General features: G+C 40.0%; 1 protein-coding gene across 1 annotated transcript; it reads left to right on the forward strand.

Moving 5' to 3' along the window:
• The first annotated feature begins 11,726 nt into the window (after nucleotides 1-11,726).
• Nucleotides 11,727-15,036, forward strand: FAM110B (family with sequence similarity 110, member B). Its single transcript, XM_009083826.1, has one exon. The coding sequence runs from the start codon at nucleotides 11,838-11,840 to the stop codon at nucleotides 12,948-12,950; it is 1,113 nt and encodes a 370-aa protein (XP_009082074.1). The 5' UTR covers nucleotides 11,727-11,837; the 3' UTR covers nucleotides 12,951-15,036.
• The last annotated feature ends 5,498 nt before the right edge of the window (nucleotides 15,037-20,534 follow it).

A 20,534-nucleotide genomic window follows, 5' to 3' on the forward strand; every position in this document is an offset into this window, starting at 1 on the left:
CCTTTCTGTGTCTTGACATTTCTTGCTCTTCTGTCCCCACACTCCCAATTCCAGGTTTGGGGGTGTTAGGGTTTTTTGGTCTTTTTTCTTGGAGCTGGGTTGCCTTAACCCTCCCTGCACTGCTTTCCTATCTCCACTCCATTAAATGCACTGGTCATGACTTGGTGCAGCTTTCGTTTTCCTTAAGATGTTGAGGGTTTTGTGGTTTCTTAAAATCAGTGGCCAGGAAGAATTTCCATCATCATCATAACTGCATCTGGCCCCTCAGAGATGTGAAAATCATTCAACGCAATCTGGACAGTCTGATTTCTTAAACTTTCTAAGAATATTGTTTTAGTGAGGACTCATTAAATTAAACATCAGTCATACAAAAACACACTTTGAATGTCAAACTTGGATTTTAAATAGAAGTTTGGATGCTCATTAACAAGTAGCTAACTAGATATTCATCTTCACTTAAATAGATTGTGAACAGTTTGTGAAGATCTGTAATTTTAACATGTGAACTCTGTGGGCACATATTTCCCATGCGGTAATTAAGATGAAAATATACTCCATGTATTCTAACAGCTAACACCTCAACAACTGTAGTATATGTCTCTGGTGTAGTCTGAGGGATTGCACACACAAGCATGTAATCATGCTGTGCACGTGCAGTGTAGCACTTGGGTTATACAGCCATATCATTGATTGTAACATCCTAATAACACAGAAGGCCTAAATTGCATTATGCTCCAGTGCCCAAATTGGTATTTTTAACTATCTTGTTGAAGAACTCTTAAATATACAGACATGTCTTCAAGACATAGTGTTATGCACTCCTTTCATTTTCCTTCTTGACTTTTAACACTGTGTATCTTTAGACTTCAGGCTGGATGAAAGGGGAATGAACTATCCCATGGTATGGGAAAACGTCATCTTATCTAGAGAAAAACATACTGTACCAGTATGTACAGTTGAGGGTCAAAACTAAAAGATATCATTCATGGAGTTGCTTTTAAGGTTGCAGTGCCCTGGAACACTGCTGTAAATCATGTGTGGTTTGTTTTTGTTGTGGCTTTTTTTCCCAATTATTATTTTTAAAAGACCTGATTTGTTTTTATATAGTCAAAACTTTTATAGTGCGTTTATTTAAGAAAAAAGCAAATGTGCAGTATTTCATCTGTGTAAAGTTTCAGTGTTTAGAAATTGAGGGCAATTAGGTTGTAGAAATTATTTTTAAATAGCCATGCTGACCTTATTGTAGCAGTATCTCATGTTACAGAAAAGGCTGTTTAGAACAAAGAGCTTTGACAAACAAGACCCCACAGCTAATCAGAAGAGAGGCTCAAAGTCCACAGTTGTCAGAACTAGGCCATGCTATTGTACTCCTGGCTGAACACCATCATTTTTCTAATGGTGCTGGGTTTACTATACTCATTTTTAATTGTGCCTCCTGTACTGCCTATTAAAGGTGGCCTTGTAAGTTCTTAAACTCAGTAAAAAGCATTAATTGGCTGTATTTTAATATTTATTTCTAAAGATGAAACTGTTGTATTCATGTATAGAGTTTATTAAGAATTTTCCGTGTAACAAGATAAGCTGTTAAGCGAAAATATTTAAATATCTATAATCTGTATGGCTTTCCAGTTTCTTGCTTTTAAAATTTTGGCAAGTATTGTAAGGAATATTCCGTATACTTGGGCACTATTTCTTTCAACTATCTTTTCACACATGTAAGAAACTTCAAAAAGGTGCTATTAAGCTTTGCTTTGAAACTTTGAAAATAAGAGTTTTTAAAAGGTTCTCTTACTAATTAAATCTCTCTCTAAAGGAAAGGAAATTTTAAGTATTATATATCTTTTCCATTTATAATAGCTCTTTATGATTTCTGCTTTTTCACTGCATAAATTGTTGGAATTGGTTCTCTTTTCTGGGCTGTTTTTGTTTACTTTGGGTCTTCATGCATTTGAACATTTCTGGAGTTTTGGAGGGTTAGTAACTGCAAGGGAGTGTCTAACTGGTTTTGTTAATGAGTTGATTGTTATTTGTCAAATAAAATCTGTTTATAGCTGTGATACTATGTTCTTTTAATATATTTCATATTGTAAATAGTTTTAGAGAACTTCTGTCAACAAATAAGAGTCTAAATGTGACAACTTGAGATTTCAGGGCTTTTAGCCTCTTACGACAATGTCTGGTAAATTTTTTGTTCCCACAAGAACAAGCTGGTAGTGGTGGTTTTGTCCATAAAATCGGAGATTGCTGCACTCTTCTGAGAAATGAGAGACTGGATGAAATCTCTAGTCCCCAAACTGGGGCAAGTTTCCTACCTCCTGAGGAACAGCCAAATTGGTCTTCCTATTTCAGCTGAAATGTCCTACTTGCTAGAAATTACTTAATTGCACTGGAGCAGGGTTAATAATCCAATTTCCTCATCAAGTACCCTATGTGGTCTCTTTTACTATTTCCTTTATTTAAAGGAAGCTCACAAATACTTTTTTTTTTTAAAGTGGAAACCTTTGAAAGGAATTGCTGGAGGAGGATCTGTCTTTACATCCTATATCACAGGATCACACTTAGTTGGGGTTAGAAGGGACCTCTGGAGATTATCTAGTCCGACCCCCCCTGCCAAGGGAGGGGTCACCTAGAGCAGGTTACACAGGAACACTTCCAGGTGGGTTTTGAATGTCTTCAGAGAGAGGGAGACTCCATAATTTCCTGAGCAGCCTGTTGAAGTGCTCTGCACCCTCAATGTAAAAAAGTTCTTCCTCATATAGAGGTGGAACTTCTTGTATTTTGGTTCATGGCCATTACTTCTTGTCCTGTCGCTGGGCACCACTGAAAAGAGTCTGGCACCATCCTCTTGACACCCACCTCTGAGGTATATTTATAATACTGGGTATAGTCTAGTACTTTAAGTATCAACCCTGGAGGTTCCAGTCTGCACTCCAAATCAAGCAGAGGAAGAGTGTTTTCTTTGTCATTCATGACAACCCTGACTGAATTTTTAGGGCCAGCAGGTACCTGCTGGATAAGGCAGTGTGAATGAGTAAGCTGGATGAGGAAATCCCTGGTTCCTGTGCAGCTTGGCAATTGCCACCAGGCTTAGTTGTATGCACATCCGTTAGTAGAAATAAGAGCTGCACCTATGCTGGGTGGCATAGGTGTGCAGGGCATGCTCATGGATCTCTTCCCCTGAACATCTCTCCTGCCCTACATGTTCATATTCATGTTCATTCCAGATTTCTCACAGTTCCTTTTCATGGAAGTTAAATAAGTGGAGACGAGCATAGAAGTCAAATATGAGAGATGGGGAAGGTCTCCAGGTTTTGACTTGGTTTAGTGTTCAGGATATAGCTGGGGGCCTTGTACCCAGACAGGAGATCTCAGAAGTGATTCTCAATTTATTGGTTTAGGCAAAAAAGTACTGGGACAGGAATGTGTGCTTCATGGTGAGGTCCAAGCTTAAATATCAGCTACCTGAGATTTTTTGAACACTGCTGTGAACATATAGAAACTGAAGCAAGATGCCAAATATCCAAGTGAGGTAGTGTTGCCTTGCTGCAGTAGCTATGATGGAGGTGAACCTACTGAAGTCATCTGGTCGTGAGTCCTCAAGTCTTTGACTACAAGACCATGTTGGTAGACACACTACACATTCATTATAAACATTCATTTTGAAAATCTATACTTTCACTTCATCCATTTAAATCTTGCTTGATTTCTTAGTATTTCCAAGTTCTTCTAAGAAGTTCTTCTAAGTCAAGGCGATTTATGTTTTAGTGTTTATTCCACAGTGTAAGTTAAGACCAAGTCTGATCCCATAGCTTGCACTGGTGATGACAAGTATGCTGCTGTAGAGTTCTTTAATATTCACACGAGTTTTCAAACATTTAAAAGATTTAGGACTATGTTTAATTTATCTCAGTGTGTCAAATGGCTTAGAAATGGCATTTTCAAAATACTGCTATCAAGGTGTATGTTCTGTAGGTGAGTTAATGATAATCATTGTTTTAGGTGAGGATCACTGCAGAAGTTACTGAGCTGTTTCCCAGCTGCCTAATTACTGTTGTTGAGGACCAGTCTTCGCTGTGTGGTGTGAGTGACTGATGTATGGAGTCTGAAAATCCTGCTAGTGGGGCAATGTATCTGTGGTAACACTAGAAGGAGGGTGCTTTGCAAGTATATGTCCACATTTTTGCAGAGAGAAGATTTTTATTTCCTTCTTTACAAATGCATATAATTTCTACTGAACCTATTGCTACAAAGATTTGAACAGCTGAAAATACAAGCTCTTAAAATGCACTTGATAAGAATTACTGTGGATTTGAGATGAGAACTAAAATAGTGTTCCATTTAAAACACTTTTGCTGAGCGTCATGATTAAAATAATTTTGTTTTGCCTCTGTTTTTTCCCGGTGTGCTGCAGAGCTCCCCAAGTAATTTTTTTCCCCACATATTGTAAACATTGCCAGTAGGTAAAAAAGTAGTTTACCAGGATGCCGAATCCAAACATGGCTGTGAAGGACAGCTGCCAGGAGGAAGGGAATGAGGTGCTAGCTTTTCAGTAGAGAAGGAAGGAAAAGTGTAGTGAAGATAGCACTGCTCCTTCAGCCAGAGTAGAGCAGGAGTTACTGCATCTTACAAAACCAGGATGGTGCAATGGGGAATCAGTTTGAAGAGGAGGTGGGGAAGTAACAGAGAAATAAGAGCCCCCCTTTTCCCAGAGAAGAGGGACCAAGCAGCTGAGACTCATTACAGCAGGGACCTATCTCAGGGTCTGATGAACCTCTGAAATGTGACAGAGCGCCAGGGCCAAGTATCCTGTATTGAAGAAGGGGGTTGTGTTAACTTCTAAAAGTGCAAAACAGATCCTGGGAAAATTGTGTAGTCCCAGGAGACCATAGGACCAAAGGAATTGTGGCCTTGTTTTAGGGCGGAGGATATAAATTTAAAACATGATGGTTGTGAAGAGATGCTGAATTAAAGGTCGTTTGGACTTGGGACCATTGACACTGGCTGATGAACAAGCAGTTGAGGTGTTCCCTAAAGCTTTGCAAAGTGTTTAGAGCATCATTCATATAAAATGCACACTGAAATAGAAGTATTCACGTAAGGCTGGAGATACAAATGTAATAAAAAGTTACATTCCTTCTTATTCTTTTCTAGGCCCTTTCCTGATTTTTCTGTTTAAATAAGCCACTGAAGTGATTCCAAAGAGTACAATATATTATAAGCAACACAGGGGTCCAAAGAAAACAGAATTGAGCACAAGTCCTGTGAGGAGAGACTGAGGGAGCTGGGGTTGTTTAGCCTGGAGAAGAGGAGGTTCAGGGGTGACCTTATCACCCTCTACAACTACCTGAAAGGAGGTTGGAGTAAGGTGGGGGTTGGTCTCTTCTTCCAGGCAACCAGCAGCAGGACAAGAGGGCACAGACTCAAGCTCTGCCAAGGGAGGATTAGGTTGGATATTAGGAAGAGATTTTTTACGGAGAGAGTAGTCAGGCATTGGAATGGGCTGCCCAGGGAGGTGGTGGATTCACCATCCCTGGAGGTTTTCAGGACGAGACTGGATGTGGCACTTAGTGCCATGGTCTAGTAACCACGATAGGGTTGGACTTGATGATCTTTGAGGTCTCTTCCAACCCGGTTGACTCTATGATTCTATGATTTCCACTACAGCTTTTATAAACAGAGCCTGTAATATCACTCTAAATAATAAGACATCTTATGTTGTTTTATATTGTCTAGTTGGAAGAAAGAGAAATTTCATTTCTAAGTTTTCTTGTAAATTTATGCCTGTTGAAAGAAATTATTTTTCATGTTTGTGAGGTATCTGTAGGGCAGTATTTAAGCCAGAAGCAAGTATCACTGAGAGTAGATTATTGCTACTGGGTAGGAAATGTAACAGTGGTGGATTTCAGAACTAAAAAGAAGCAAAATACTTACTACAGACTTTTTTCTTTCAAAGAGGTGTCTTTATCCAGCTCCCAGTGAGCTCTATGCATACATTACAGGGCTAATATGTAAGTATAACTGCTAAGTTTCTTTCCAGATGTTTGTACCTCCATGGATTTTGCAGAAGCTATTTCACCATAACAGCATTAGCATTTCTGGTTATGGCAGCATCCTGCTTTAAACCTCATCATTTGCTCTGCATGTGAAATAGAAAGAGTGCTAAGTGGTGGCACTGATTTTGTTTATGGGGAGTTTTGTCTTTAAAGGCTCTGAATGCGATGTAAGAGCAAAGCAGAATTAGCATAAATATATCAGCCCATTGTACATTCATCTATGCAAGTTATTACAAAGTTAGTGCTAGTTGTAGTTTGGGGGTTTTTGATTGGAAGTAATACACCAGTGAAAAGTGACTGCCTTTGCCAAAGTCATTGCCTTCCCACTTGCTGGAAATTTCCCTTGTCTACATAATTCTGCTGCTCTTGGTTTTAGGTCACTGTACTTCACATTTTTTATGACCTTTTGAGGGCTTAAATGTCTACTTGAACAGATGTTGCTCTTCACTTACTGTTCACTGTTTCATGTTTTAGGAGTGAGCAGAGTTGAAAACGGGCACTTTCATTAGTGTTTTGAGTCATGGTAGATCTGAAAGGCTATTCCATCTCCTCACAATTTATCTTGACAGTTAATATTATGTGAGACTAAGTCTTCACACCATACACATCTTTATCTAAAATTGGTTTCAAAAATGAAATACTGCTGCCATTCTGGGTGTTGATGACCTTACATCAATTTCAGCCAAGTTTGTTTCCACTTAGCCTGTATTTTTTAATGTGGTGGTAACGTATATATGTGAGGTTTAAAATGACAATTATCCATGGAAGAACTTGTATGAGTTTTCGGCATACACATTAGTTTAACACAGTCATAGACCTGTAGCCAGTCAGTCTCAGTGAAGCTCTCATTTTTGGGGTTTGCAGTGAGTTTTAACAAAGCAGCATCTTCATAATGGACGTTCATCTCTAAAGTGCACCTAGTTGTTAGCAGAGCCCAACGTTTTCCATCTGTGTTCCTGTGCAGATTTGGTTTTGGGATGGAGTTCTGTTGCGATCATTTCTTGATTACTTATACTGGAATTTATGTGTTGTTTATGGTGCATCTTGAGGTAGTGGTAGTTATATTTTATCACCTGGAAAATAAAATTGACATGGGCCTTTAAATATCAAGGAAAGCAGAGTAAAGGCTGTCAACCTTCATTATATTTATCCACCGTGCTCCATCCTACCTGCTGTACAATCCCTTCATCTGATGACCCAGAGGGATGAATTAAGAGCATGAGCTTCATTGTAACTTTGTCATGTGAAGCTATGTCCTCATTGAAATCAAGAATAGAAATTCCACTAATTTCATTTGGACCACATTTTCATATTGATTTTTGTTGCTTTTTTTGCAACTTGAATACTATTAAAATGCATAGTGCTCTTCTGTAGATACTTGTAGGCAAAGACTGGCTGAAACTTGGCCAATGTGTAGGAGCTACAGGGCACCACAGAACCAGGGAGGGAAGCGCATTGTTTGCTGTCAGTTGGCATCAGTCAGTCAGTGTTTAGAATGCAGTTTTAGGTATGAGAGAGGAAAGAAACTCAATTATTGTACAATAATATTGCATTCATAATAGTGCTAGAAATAAATACTTGCCAGAGTGGAGTCAGTTCATACATTTCTCTTACATTTCAAGAAAGTACATATTTTGAATATATGAAACTTAAATTCCAAAGTTTCTGCATTGTTTTATCTCTTCCTACTCTCTTGGCTTTAAATCAAAAAGAGTATTTTATAGAGTATTTATTTGTAGTCAATGTTAGTTGTATGGCTATTGCTGCTCTAGGCTGTGTTGTGTTCCCCTGAATCATACAGATAGCGCATCTCTTATTTAAATATGAATATCTGACAAACCTATTACAGACCTCAAAGTGATTAGAGCACTATGCCTAGAATGAATTAAGTACTTTGAATCTTTGCCTCTGTCACAAAGGAATCCTGAATCGAAGTGCTTGGCTGAAAATGCAGCTCTAAAAATCCAAAAGTTTGTATGTTTTGCATTCTACTCAGCAGGTCTGCAGTAGTCACTGGGTGTTAGAGGAGCTCAGTTAGTAAGAACTTGCAGAAAGATTTTATTAATGTATGCATAGTATTTAAAAGAGTTATGTTTGAATGCGTGCATAATTTTTCCTTTAAATAATCTCTTAATTCTAATTGAAAGGAAGAGCAATAATGGAAATCCAGAGTGAATCCTGAAAAACACAGTTCAGTCCATAGAAGAATTACACCTACAGAGCAGACATTTGGATGTAAACAGAGTAAAAGAAACATTTCTTGTCCCTAAGTATATTTCACACGTTTCCTCTGAGTGGGTGAGGAAAACCTATTTGCCTTTGAATTTCTTCGGGCAATACTGATACCAGAGATGTACGCAACAGGAAATTCAGATGCCTAAGCAGTGAGTTTCTTTGGAGTTTAAGCCAGAAAAAAACCACATTTCTGTACCTCTGTTGCTGCAGTGATGATTTTTGCAACTGGAAACTACGTGGTGCAGTTTTGTCTTCCTGAGACTACACTGTACTGCTGCTGCTCAGCCTTTTTATTGCCAATGAAATTAATAAGTGGCAAGACTCTCTAGTGTCGCTGTGGTGTTTCAGGTGCCCATGGACAGCAGAAAGGCTGGTAGGAATTGCACTGACTTTCCTAGCTAGCAGCAGAATCAGGCTGCAGCCATCACCACAGGTAGGAGAAGATGTTTCATTAGTGTTTAACATTTTTCCACCTCTCTTTCATCCCACTTTCTTTTGTAACTGTATCTGGTTAATAATTTTTATATCTCTGAGATGAGAGTACTGATTAAACATTCCAGGGATATTCACATGCAGCACTTCACTGAAATGGAGCAATTTAAATAACACACAAAAAGCTGATTCCTTCTCATAGCTGCATTTTCTTTAATTTATACCAGCAGCCCCACAGGTACAAAGCCTCCATGTCTGGCCACGTAACCACTTGGCTGTTACCCCCCAGGCTTCCTGTGCTGGCTCTGGTGGACATTTCTGCCCTGGCTCCTCACCAGGCCTTTGTTTTACTTTCTAGGCATGCCTGAAGCACATTGCCAGTTGCAGCATATTTCCATTGACTTCAGGGCACTGTTGGCCCCATATGTGCTTGCAAACAAGCACGCTTGTTCTCTTGGATGAGCATGCGTGCACAGTGGGATTTATTTTTCTTCTTTTTTTCCCCTTCAAGTGTGGTGTTGAAGCCAATGCGGATGCTTAGCCTCCTAAGAAATGCTTGCTGGCATTAACCAGGGCTGTCCTGAGTGAGGAAGTTGTTAAATGCCAGAGAAACACTTCCAAAAGCAGCCTCAAGCCCATGACTTGGTTCCCCCAGCTCTGATCTATAGTGGTGTGCAGGGTCTGCTCACCAGGAGGAGAAAGGAGTTGGCAGCTGTCCTCTGATGCAGGACCTTTGATGACAATGGTCAAGGAGGAAATGGAGGGTTGTGGTTGTGCATATTCAAGTAGTATTAACTCAGTTGGGTGACAATGTTTAGTACAGAGAATTGGGTTGTTTGCAGGGTTTTCTTCCTCTCGACAAGACCCCTGCTCTCACATCTATTTGATTTCTGCACACAAGTATTAAATATACGCACCAATGGGATATTTATACAGGCACTTAGCCATCAAGCTCTGAGCTGGCGACGTGGAAAGATTTGATTTGTGTGTACGGAAAAGAAATGTGTGTGCGCGGGTGCGTGTTGGAATTGCCTTCGGTGCATTTGGAAATTTCATACTTAATTTCAAAACAGTAGCAATAAATATGTTGATTCAGATGAGGAAAGCAAGCTTTTCCTCTTTCAGAAAGACTTAGTTAAAATTCAGGAAGTCAAACTGCTGAGGAGTTAGCACAAGGATTTATAAAACAACATTGAAAGGGAAGCTTAATTAACATTTCACTACCCTTTCAATTGCACTGAATGCATGTCTGGTTTATCACCCACCTAAATATGTTAGTTTGTGTTTGAAGAATGCTTGTGACAGTGAGCCTTCAGGAGAAAGCTCAGCTTTTTCCTATAATCTCATTATAGCATTTGTATATTTTATTTGCTTGCTTTGACCTTGGATAATTTGTAGAGAATATTCAATTTATATATATATATATATCACATATTTCTGGGCATCAGTGCTTGAGGTGGTTTTCTTTTTACCATTAACATAACTTTAGCTGGAATTTAATTTTTTTGGTGGGTTTTTTATTTGGTTGAAACTATGTGCTGATGGCACCCTATCTTAGTAAGCTGGGTATTGATGGATGAGCACACACAGGATGGCAGTACACGCGAAAGCGATTCATCCCTGGGAAGGATGCTGCTCTGTGTTCCTTAGGACAGAGTAAAGAAGTAGCAGCTGCTTTTTCTCTCTCCCTGAAGAACACAGTGATAATAGAAATGGGATATTAAAAAGAGCAGCATAGATTAATGGGGCAGTAATAAAACAAATGAGACCCATTAGCGAAATCACTGCTTGAAAAGTAGATTCTATGATAAGTGCCCTTCAGTGCCTCATGTAGGAAAAATTGTTACAGCATTTGTAATATCATCCATGGTGTTGGATTTTAGATTGTTGTGACAATCCTAAATGATAGAATCATAAAATAATTTAGATAATTTGTACTTGCTGCTTGGTAGAAAACCCGAATTACTGTATCTAAATGTTGAAGATAAGTTTTGGGGTTTTTTTTCAAACCCTGTCACAATGTTTTTGTGTGTTCCAAAAATCTTTCATCAAAAAACAAAGCCATTTTTGTTGTTCTGTTAAGCCTGTAAGGTGATCACGAGAATTTAGAAAGCCTTATATTACTGCAAGAGCACCAGAGCTTTGAGGACTAATGTGCAAAAAGACTTTTGAACTGGGATCGGTGGTTTTAGCGACATCTCCTGTTTTGCATTTGTTGATTTTATATTAGATTGACAATGAAAGGTGTACGTCGCACTTAAAACACTACACATCTCTCTTTGCTTTCTGCTTTTTAGACCAAATAGTTTTCCACAGCATTTAATGAAAAAGGAAAGTACACTTAATTTATGAGATTTATGGAGTACATTGCCTATAAGGAGAAAAATGTTAGGGGATTAGAGATGAAATATGTTCACAAACCAACTTACCAAAGCCAAATGTATTAGTTTGGAAGTGCTCTTTCAACTGATCTTCAGGAAATAGATGGGTCTAAGTCTCTGAATTTTCACATTTTGCTTCCGTTTCTCCCTTTGGAAATGCTTGGCTGTATTGTGGTGGGATTTCATTTTTTTATTTTCCAAGGTAATTTTCTTAAATCCAAGCTCAGAATGTAAATATCAAGCAGTACACGTCTCGCAAGACGCACGGGGTGCAGGGCAGGAGCAGGGCACGGGCACCCTGAGCGCTGCCTGCCCTGTGCGGCCAGCGGTGCTGTCCCATCCGGTGGTGGGCGAGGAGGGCCGGGAGGTGCTGTTGCTATCGCTCTGATGTCAGGCACTCTTGCTAACGTGTGGTTGGTTATTCTGCGTTTCAGATTGCTGCCGGTAGCGGAGCGCAGAGGGAACGGCGAGACTCCCACATCTTTCAGCGAGAAGAAAGGAGTCAGCAGAGCAGACTAATACGGACTTTTGTCGGGTGCCCTTGCCCTACAAAGGCTGCCTTTAAAAGAGAAACGCAGTGTTATTTAATGAGCTGTGAGATGAGGCACTGCTGCTAACGCTCAGATCCCAGGATTCATCAGCTATTCATTGTGCTTAATGTACATGTTTCTGCACCGTGCATTTGGGAGATCCCAGAGAAGAATCCAAAACGGCTGCGGGGGAAAGACCACCAAACATGCCTACAGAAACACTACCGACAGGTAGCATGGTGAAGCCGGTCAGCCCTGCTGTGACTTTCACATCCGCCGTTCCTCTCCGCATCCTGAACAAAGGACCCGACTATTTTCGCAGGCAGGCGGAGCCTAATCCAAAAAGACTGAGTGCAGTGGAGAGGCTAGAAGCCGACAAGGCGAAATATGTCAAGAGTCAGGAGGTCATCAATGCCAAGCAGGAGCCTGTGAAGCCGGCAGTGCTGGCAAAGCCACCAGTGTGTCCCGCGGCCAAACGAGCACTGGGGAGCCCCACCTTGAAAGTCTTCAGCAACAATGCAAAGACTGAGAGCGGCGTCCAGAGAGAAAATCTGAAACTCGAGATTTTGAAGAACATCATCAACAGTTCCGAAGGCTCCAGCTCGGGTTCAGGGCATAAGCATGGTCCCCGAAACTGGCCACCCCACAGAGCTGATTCAACAGAGCTGAACCGACACTCATTTGCTGAATCTTTGAAGGTTTACCCCACGCAGGGCCGTAGCAGCCCACAGGAGAGCAGCTCCAACGTCAGCAGAAGGCTCCTAGATCAGTCGGCAGAGACTTTCTTGCATGTCTCTCACAGCTCTTCAGACATTAGGAAAGTAACTAGTGCAAAGCCCTTAAAAGCAATACCCTGCAGTAGTTCAGCCCCACCTCTGCCTCCAAAGCCCAAAATCGCTGCCATCGCCACCCTGAAATCCCCAGAGATTGAGGCAGTCGAGTCTGGATGTGGAGTGAGTAGAAGACCCTCCCTACAGCGATCAAAATCAGACTTAAGCGACAGATACTTTCGTGTCGACGCAGACGTTGAACGATTCTTTAACTACTGCGGACTGGATCCTGAAGAGCTTGAAAACCTCGGGATGGAAAACTTTGCAAGGGCTAACTCTGATATTATATCCCTCAACTTTCGCAGTGCAAGCATGATTAGCTCAGACTGTGAACAGTCTCAGGACAGCAACAGTGACCTTAGAAATGATGACAGTGCCAATGACCGTGTGCCATACGGCATTTCTGCCATTGAAAGGAATGCCAGAATCATCAAGTGGTTATATAGCATCAAGCAAGCTAGAGAGTCACAGAAAGTGTCCCATGTGTGAGAGAGAAATCCACCACAGAAAAAGCAAGGACTGTATCTTTGTCTGTGAATATTCAGTTTGTGAAGGGTTGTGAAGTCTACTTGAAGTCTTGTACCCTTCTCAAATCTCTTTGTGTTGCTTGTTGTGCAATGTTTCCAAGTTGCATGCCTGTCAACATGTGAGCTGACCTGACTTCCACTTGAACAATAACTAACTACAAAGCCTGGCTGAGCATACACATTATCTGCCAAAAGTTTAAGACGAGAATCTGATTAGGGCTTCAGTATAATCAAAGTGTTTACATGGAAAGGTTATATGACTTCTTTGGTATTTATGTGGTTCCTTGTGGATTTTATATATGTCACTTTTTGTCTTAATACAGATATTGTCAACTGACGTTACTAGTTTCTAAGTTGAAACAGAATCCCTTTGAGGGGAAGAAAAGCAAAATTGGCCAAAATAAGAGGTTTAGGCATACAACTGTAGGCAAAGCAGCCTTATCTCTTGTAGAAAGTGCATTATTGGGCACATGAAAGCTGTTTTGAAAAGGCAAAGAATGCTAGTTCTTAAATTATGTATTGTTGTTAAACTGTATATCCTTACTTGTAGTAAGGCACTGTTCAGTAAAGGTTTCTATTTTCTAGGTAAGCTCCCTCTGTTTTACAGCAGAAGTAGTCTAGTGAATCTGCTTGACTTCTCATAAACTAAATGAGTCTTGCATTCGGGTTGGTATAAGCATTTTAATGATTTTGTATTATCCCTGTTGAAAAAGCTCAAAGGTTGGAGTCAACAGATGAAAATGGCGCAGGTGCGAGATTTTGTGTGTTTGATTTTTACTCAAAGATTCCTGGTCTTAAACTTTTGACAGGAATAATTAGATCCTATAGCTGATATTGAATGCCTTTATTAGTCAAAACACATCATGACTACAAACTCCATGCTGTCTTTTAATTTTTTTTTGTAGACCTATTTGAACAGTTAATGAACAAAAATGGAAACACACAGCCATATCAATATAACGCCTCCTATTCAGAAGTAAATACACTCAGTAGCTGAACTATATCTGAAAAAAATGTGATTATGTTGTCTTGCATATGTTATATCTAAGGCTGTGAAAGTTTGTTACAGCTCTAGGAAAGTGTAGAAACATGACAGTATGTAGCTTTTGTTTTCTTTTTTTTTCTCCTTAAGATGGCTAGTGCTGCGGATCGACCTGTTACAAATCTTTTGACAATCTGTGTCTTCCCAGTGGTTTAATTAACTGTCATTTCAACTGGCAGTGGTGGTGTGGTAGCAGAGAAGTTGAAAGTACAGTGGTCTGCTTCATTATTATTGTATACATGCTTTGAAGTAAATTGCAGCACTACCTTATACTACATCAGCTAATAGGAAACTTTTTTATTGTGTAAATGCTGTAAGACTTTGTATATACTTCAGTTGTTACGAAATCTTTAAAAGGAAGAGTGTTATGCTAATAAATAGCTCCTGGTGCAGGTATGGTAGGTTTTTTGTTCTTTTTTTTTACCCATCCCATTCTTAAAACTATATCAGGAACTCAATTGCAGTGTGTTTTTAGTGCTGTAGAAGGTCTTGGTTAAATAATAGTTCCAGTAAAAGGTTTCTTTTACTAAAGTGCTTTTCAGAATATAATTTTTTATAAAGTAACTATAGCAGCATGATCTGTCTGAAGAACTAGAAGAGATTTTCAAGACTCCTAAAATAGCTTGCTTCTTCCTTACCTAGCAATGTTACTGTTCCCGTTTATAGCATCTGTTCATAATGAATCACCATAGTCTTCTGAATTATTCTTCAGTAGTGCTTATTTATATATTTGAATATTAAAGATGTTTTTCAAAGTGGGGTTCTATCTTTTCTCTAAGAAGCCTGTAGCCCAACTTCTTACAGACAGCCACAGTTAATGCAGGTGAGACTGGAAGCAGAGCCATGCAGTCGTTTGTTGCCTATGGAATTATCCTACATCCAGTTTTATGTAATTGTTCTCCAAATGTTTGTTCATGGAGGGGGGAAGCACACATTCAGTTTCAGGAGGCTACTCTATGATTTTTACAGTTGACTTCACAACCTAAGACTTACAATATTCCTAGCTTGGACAAAAAAAATGAGGAGCTCTTTATTTCAGCTACAGGCACATTTGTGACATTTTAAGCTCCATGGGTTTCAGTTGGCATTGACATCACACTGGGTTTTCAAGCCTATTTTTCCAATAGTAAGTTCTACTCAGTTCAGTGACTATTTTGCCAAGGAAAATAATGCTTCAGGGATTAAAGCCAAGTGTAATGCAGCTGTACAGCAATGAAATAAAGAAGTTAAAACTGAAATAAAAAATGAACTCACATTGTTCTCTCTCAAATGTTTTTAGAATGATGATAAACATGCTATCTCAAGTGTAAGCCAAAAACAGTAATGAAGAAGCCCTTATAACTAGAAAATGGATTAGTGTATATGCTAGTATTCTGAACTTGTTTCCCAAGGTTTGTTGGGAAGCCATAAGGCTCTTGAAAAATCAAATTCATTTCCTTTTAATCCTGCAAGGGGTTTAGGTTTGTGAGCTATCTGTAAGAGAGCATTTCCTCACCTGAGATCTTAGGCAGCACATTTGACACAGCACAGGCTCTGCCTCCACTATCTCTGCTTCTTACAACGTGCACACAAAAAAACGTCTACAGGACCCAGACCTTCACAGTCAGCTGAACTTGCTACTCCATTGAGATGGCAGTAACAGAAATCACAGGATTGCAAAATGTCCACAAGGCTTTGAACAAGCAGGTAACAATTGCCTTTATTATTATTTATGCAGATAGGATTTTTTTTATTTATGGTCTTGCTACTATGTGTGTGTTTGCATAAAACCCAAATCACTGGTGTCTGCTCTGGTTTTGTATTCAAATGGGAATAACCATTTTGCCTTTGCAGCCAGGTAATCCTGTCATGTTGAGAGTCTGTTGTTTGTCTCTGCCTTAGGAGACAAACATTCCTGAGTGAGAATGTTGAATTCACAGCGAGTTGTAACCAACTGAAACGCTTCATCAGGGACCCGTTCTGGTCATGCTCCTGCTGTGTCCAGCAGGCATTTATCCAGGTAGAAAGTGCACAGCAGGTGTTCACAGCTTAACAACAGCTCTTGTAGCAGCTCTGGAGGGAGGTGGAAGTCTGTGGTATCTTGCGAAAGCCAGTACTGAGCCCAGCACTGACAGTCCTGGCCACAGCAGTGAAGAAAAACACAGGATGTCTTCGGTGATTAGTATGAATTCACACAGGCACAGAAGAAACCACCCCGGAGGTTTATGGTGGTTCTGTTACTTTGACTTGCTGGGGAGGTAAAGGAAGAGGAAAATGATGTGACCAAGTATGCTTTGAAAGCTACATACAGCTTTGGGCGGAGATAAACCATTTATCTGAGTGAAAGAGATGGGCATCAAAGTAAAACTGCTCTTTTAATCACTTCATATTATATAGTAGCAATGTTGTGAAAGATGAGAGATACAGGATCTGTGCCACAAATTTACATTCAGCAAATACAAGGACTGAAACTGTCTTTTTTTATGAATACTGTTTCTGCAAGGCAGAGCACCGTGCTGTGAGTGTATGCACCATTTGAGTGACCGAGGGCTTTTGAAGGGTAAACACAGAATGATGATGCTTTTGGCAGTAATTCAAGAATCAAAAGGCACGCTCAGACAACAGAGCCAATCAGTATTGCTGACTTATCTCTTTTTACAGCAGTTTATCCATCCATGGAGGCCATACGCGCTTGATTCCAGTCATTCAGTGAAAAACAAAGTGCTTAATGGAGCTCTGCAGTACAGAACTGAATAATTTCAGTCTGCAGGAGAATGGGAAAGGAGCTAAACCTTAAAAACAGTCTTCCTGATACCTATTGATTATGCAATGATAATGTTTAGTGCATTGTATTCAGAACTCATTTGTTCATAAAAAACTTTTTATTAAGGGGAGTAGTCTAACAAATCTGGGAGGTTCCATTTTTCCAAGGCTATAAAACTCATGTTCTGTGTGATTAATGGTGCCACGCCAGTAGTTGAGCACGTTAGGCTTAGAATATATAAGAGCATCTGGAGCTTTGTTCCCATGAACAGTATGGGTCCGTTGCCTATTTTGGCAATGAATATAAATGTAGATATAAATGTGCTATACAGCCGAGTAAATTGGACAAGGTGTTTTGTCCTGAATTACAATATAACTCTATATTAAAATCCTTGTTACCAAGGCTTAGATGTTCACTGATATTCTGAATTCATCTGACATTCCTTGCTGTCAGCAGAAAGACTCCGATAATCTGCCCTTTGAAATATGTCACCCGTAGCTTAATGGGAAAGGCCATTAAAACTGTCTGTTCAGTGTAAGGACTTTTGTCTCCTGATGATGGCATCTGTTAAGTGAACCTCTAAATAAGCACATTTCAGTCAGAAGTATTAACCCATAAATGCCTATTATTTTTCTCCTTGGAAGCCCAAATGGTGATCCATAGCTGTGTCCTAGCATTTGTTACAGTTAGTACATTGCGGCTAAAGTACTCAGATATTGTCCCTTGGGTCGCAGTGCAATCTAGAGTGGAGACACCTATACCACACCATCTGTCTTGTCCTGGTAGGTATGAACAGCCTTCAAGCATGTTACACCTTTGATCACTTAAGAATTTGGTTGTGTCTGCCCGTCAAAACTGAGGAATATGAAGTGGTGACTTTTAAAAAAATTCATTAAAAACAATCATTTATAGAAGAAAAAAACTGTAGTCTTAAATGTCATTCTGCTATATTTAATTTTCATGATGATCTTATGACAAGAGTAAGAGATTGCAAGTATCTGTGCTATTATTGTTCTGGCTTTTGGCATAACAAGTCATCTCCACCTTCTTGGTGTCTCGCCTTTTCTGAGTTTTCCCAGCTTCCTTCTTCCTTTCTGCATGTTCCTTCCTTGTGGTGTTTGATTTTTCATCAGCTCTTCTTTGAAGCTAATGACCAAGGTCATCATGTTCTCCTCGCTTAGCTTCCTCCCAAAGCCACTTTGCTACAACTTGTCTTTTACAACCTCCACACTCATGACAGCCTGTTCTCAAGGGAGTAACTCTGTGGCTACAGTTGAGCTGCCATGTCCTGAACAGATAGTAATCTTTTTAAGGGATTACTTTTTAATTTTCCAATGTGTCATGCTATTTACAGGCAAGATGAAACAACAAGAAGTGGTTCTTCAGGAAGAAGTAGTGATTGAAAACACCCACAAAGAACAGAATGTCAAACATACCTTGAAACATCAACCTCTTGATCCAAAATTGCCTGTGTTTTTTTCTCTGCTGTATCTTGCTCAGTGCATACTCTTCCTATTTCTTTGGCTTGAGGACTGTGGTGTACAAACTTGGTACAATTGCCAGTGAACAGAATGATATGGGCCCACTGGCCAAGAAATAGTTACTGTTTTGGTTCCTGCTGTTTGGTAACATGGTACTTGAGTGTCTTGCACCTGTGGTATCCAGACCACTTGGCACTGCATGCTCAGTTCCCAGGCAGCCAGTCGAAAAGCACTGCCTAAAAAGACTCATAAAACGAGTGGACAGTGGAAGATCAGGAGGGACAAAGTCTGTCTTCACCTGGCTGTTATAGGAGTCTTTCAGCTGTGGTTATGAGAAAAAGGTTTAGAAGCTGAAGTCTCCAGACTGACATGTCATGCAGCTCTGGGGTTGAAGGTCTGACACTTCAACCCTGTGGACAAGAAAGGGGTATCCATGTATTTGGGTATCTGGGAGATTGGATAAATTAGTGTATGGAATCAGAAGGCACTTGCCAAAGCATGTTACTGTTTCAGTAAATACCTGCTATTCGTATCTTAAAACATGAAAAAAAAAGGGAAAAAAACACAGTTGAAATTAGGAGAACAGCTGTGTATGCAAATGCTTTCAGACAACTTGCGGAGGTGGGCAGATAGTTTTGCTTTTTAGGAAAGGAAGCTTTTAAAAGACATTTTAATAAATGGCCTGCTTTTCAAGTATATTAATCTTTTATAAAGTCAATCTTGCCATTCTGAACTGTAAGAGCTTTTCTACTCTCAGCACACACCATTTAGAAATGTACCAGCAGTGATTTGGAATGACTTAAATAGTAGGATAAAAGGGTGCTTGGCTGAATGTGAACTTTGTTTTACTCAACGTTTGGGTGATGGTGGTTTTGTTCTTTATTTTAAATTGATTTGGGGGGGCAATAGAAAATTAACATAGTCTTATTTATTAATGTTGGCCTGCAAATAAGACTGGGAAGTACAGGTTAATGTGTCTGCATGAAAATTACACAATTGGGTTTTGGCAAAGGATTCATTTTCTTCATCTGTGTTTTGCATATCTCAGAGCATATCAGTTTGCATGTATCTGGCACAAAAGTCACCCATCCCATCTGAAAACACTTTCCACAAGCTTACAGGTTTGTGTCCATCTGGTGAATTTTCTACAAGAAAGACATTAAGGTGCTGAAGCATGTCCAAAGAAGGGCAACAAGGCTAGTGAAAGGTCTGGAGTATGAGTCCTCTGAGGAGTGGCTGAGGGAGCTGGGCATGTTTAGTCTGGAGAAAAGGAGGCTCAGGGGGGACCTTATTGCTCTCCACGACTACCTGAAAGGAGGTTGTAGCAAGGTGGGGGTCGGTCTCTTCTGCCAAGTAACAAGTGGCAGGACTAGGGGAAACAGCCTCAAGTTGTGCTGCACAGGTTTATCTTGGATATTAGGAAAATCTTCACCTTAGGGGTTGTTAAGCATTAGAACAGGCTGTCCAGGGAAGTGGAACAGTCATCGTCCCTTGGAGTACTTAAAAGTTGTGTAGATGTGGCACTCAGGGACAGGGTTTGTGTGTACATGTGGTGAACTTGGCAGTGCTGGGTTAAGGCTTGCACTCAGTGATCTTAAACCTAACAGATTCTGTGATTGTTTTGTGTTAAATGACTCTGAACAAAGAGCTGTCAAAGTGCTTTCAATTTCCCATGGTTTTGTTTCTAGCATGTTCAACCAGCAAGGCCATTTCAAACCCTCTCCTACAGACAGAGTGAAAATAGGAGCTTTGTATCAATATATGCTCCAGTATTGAATTCAGCAGGCATGGAGTCATAAGTGTAAAATGATTATTTTTTTTTTTGGCTGCTTTTACCTAATGAAATTGCAGGTTTGGGTTTTGTTTTTTCCTCTCAAATGCTGTACAGTGAAACAAAGCTAAAGAAGCTAACAAAATGTGTGTGCATTTATGGATATATAAGTGCAAATATATATAGTAGTATGTGTAGTGATAGGACAAGGTGTAATTAACCCGAAAGAACGTAGAGTCAGACTAGATATTTGGAAGAAATTTTTGACACTGAGGGTGGTGAGGCACTGACACAGATTGCCCAGAGAGGTGGTAGATGCCCCAAACCTGAAAACGGCTAAACCCAGCTTGGCTGAGGCTCTGAGCAGCCTGATCCTGTTGAAGATGTCCTTGCTCATTGCAGGGGGCTTGGACTAGATGGCATTTAAAGGTCTCTTCTAACACAAGCCATTCTATGATTCTAGCTTTTTCTCCACAGTGGCATAAGGAAACTTTAAAACACGTCTGGAT

The sequence above is a fragment of the Acanthisitta chloris genome, unplaced genomic scaffold (genome assembly GCF_000695815.1).
Source record: "Acanthisitta chloris isolate BGI_N310 unplaced genomic scaffold, ASM69581v1 scaffold1141, whole genome shotgun sequence".
NCBI classification, from domain to species: Eukaryota; Metazoa; Chordata; class Aves; order Passeriformes; family Acanthisittidae; genus Acanthisitta; species Acanthisitta chloris.

Excerpts from the sequence above, each read along its gene's own strand:
- FAM110B (XM_009083826.1), top strand. The coding sequence starts at position 11,838 with ATGCCTACAGAAACACTACCGACAGGTAGCATGGTGAAGCCGGTCAGC.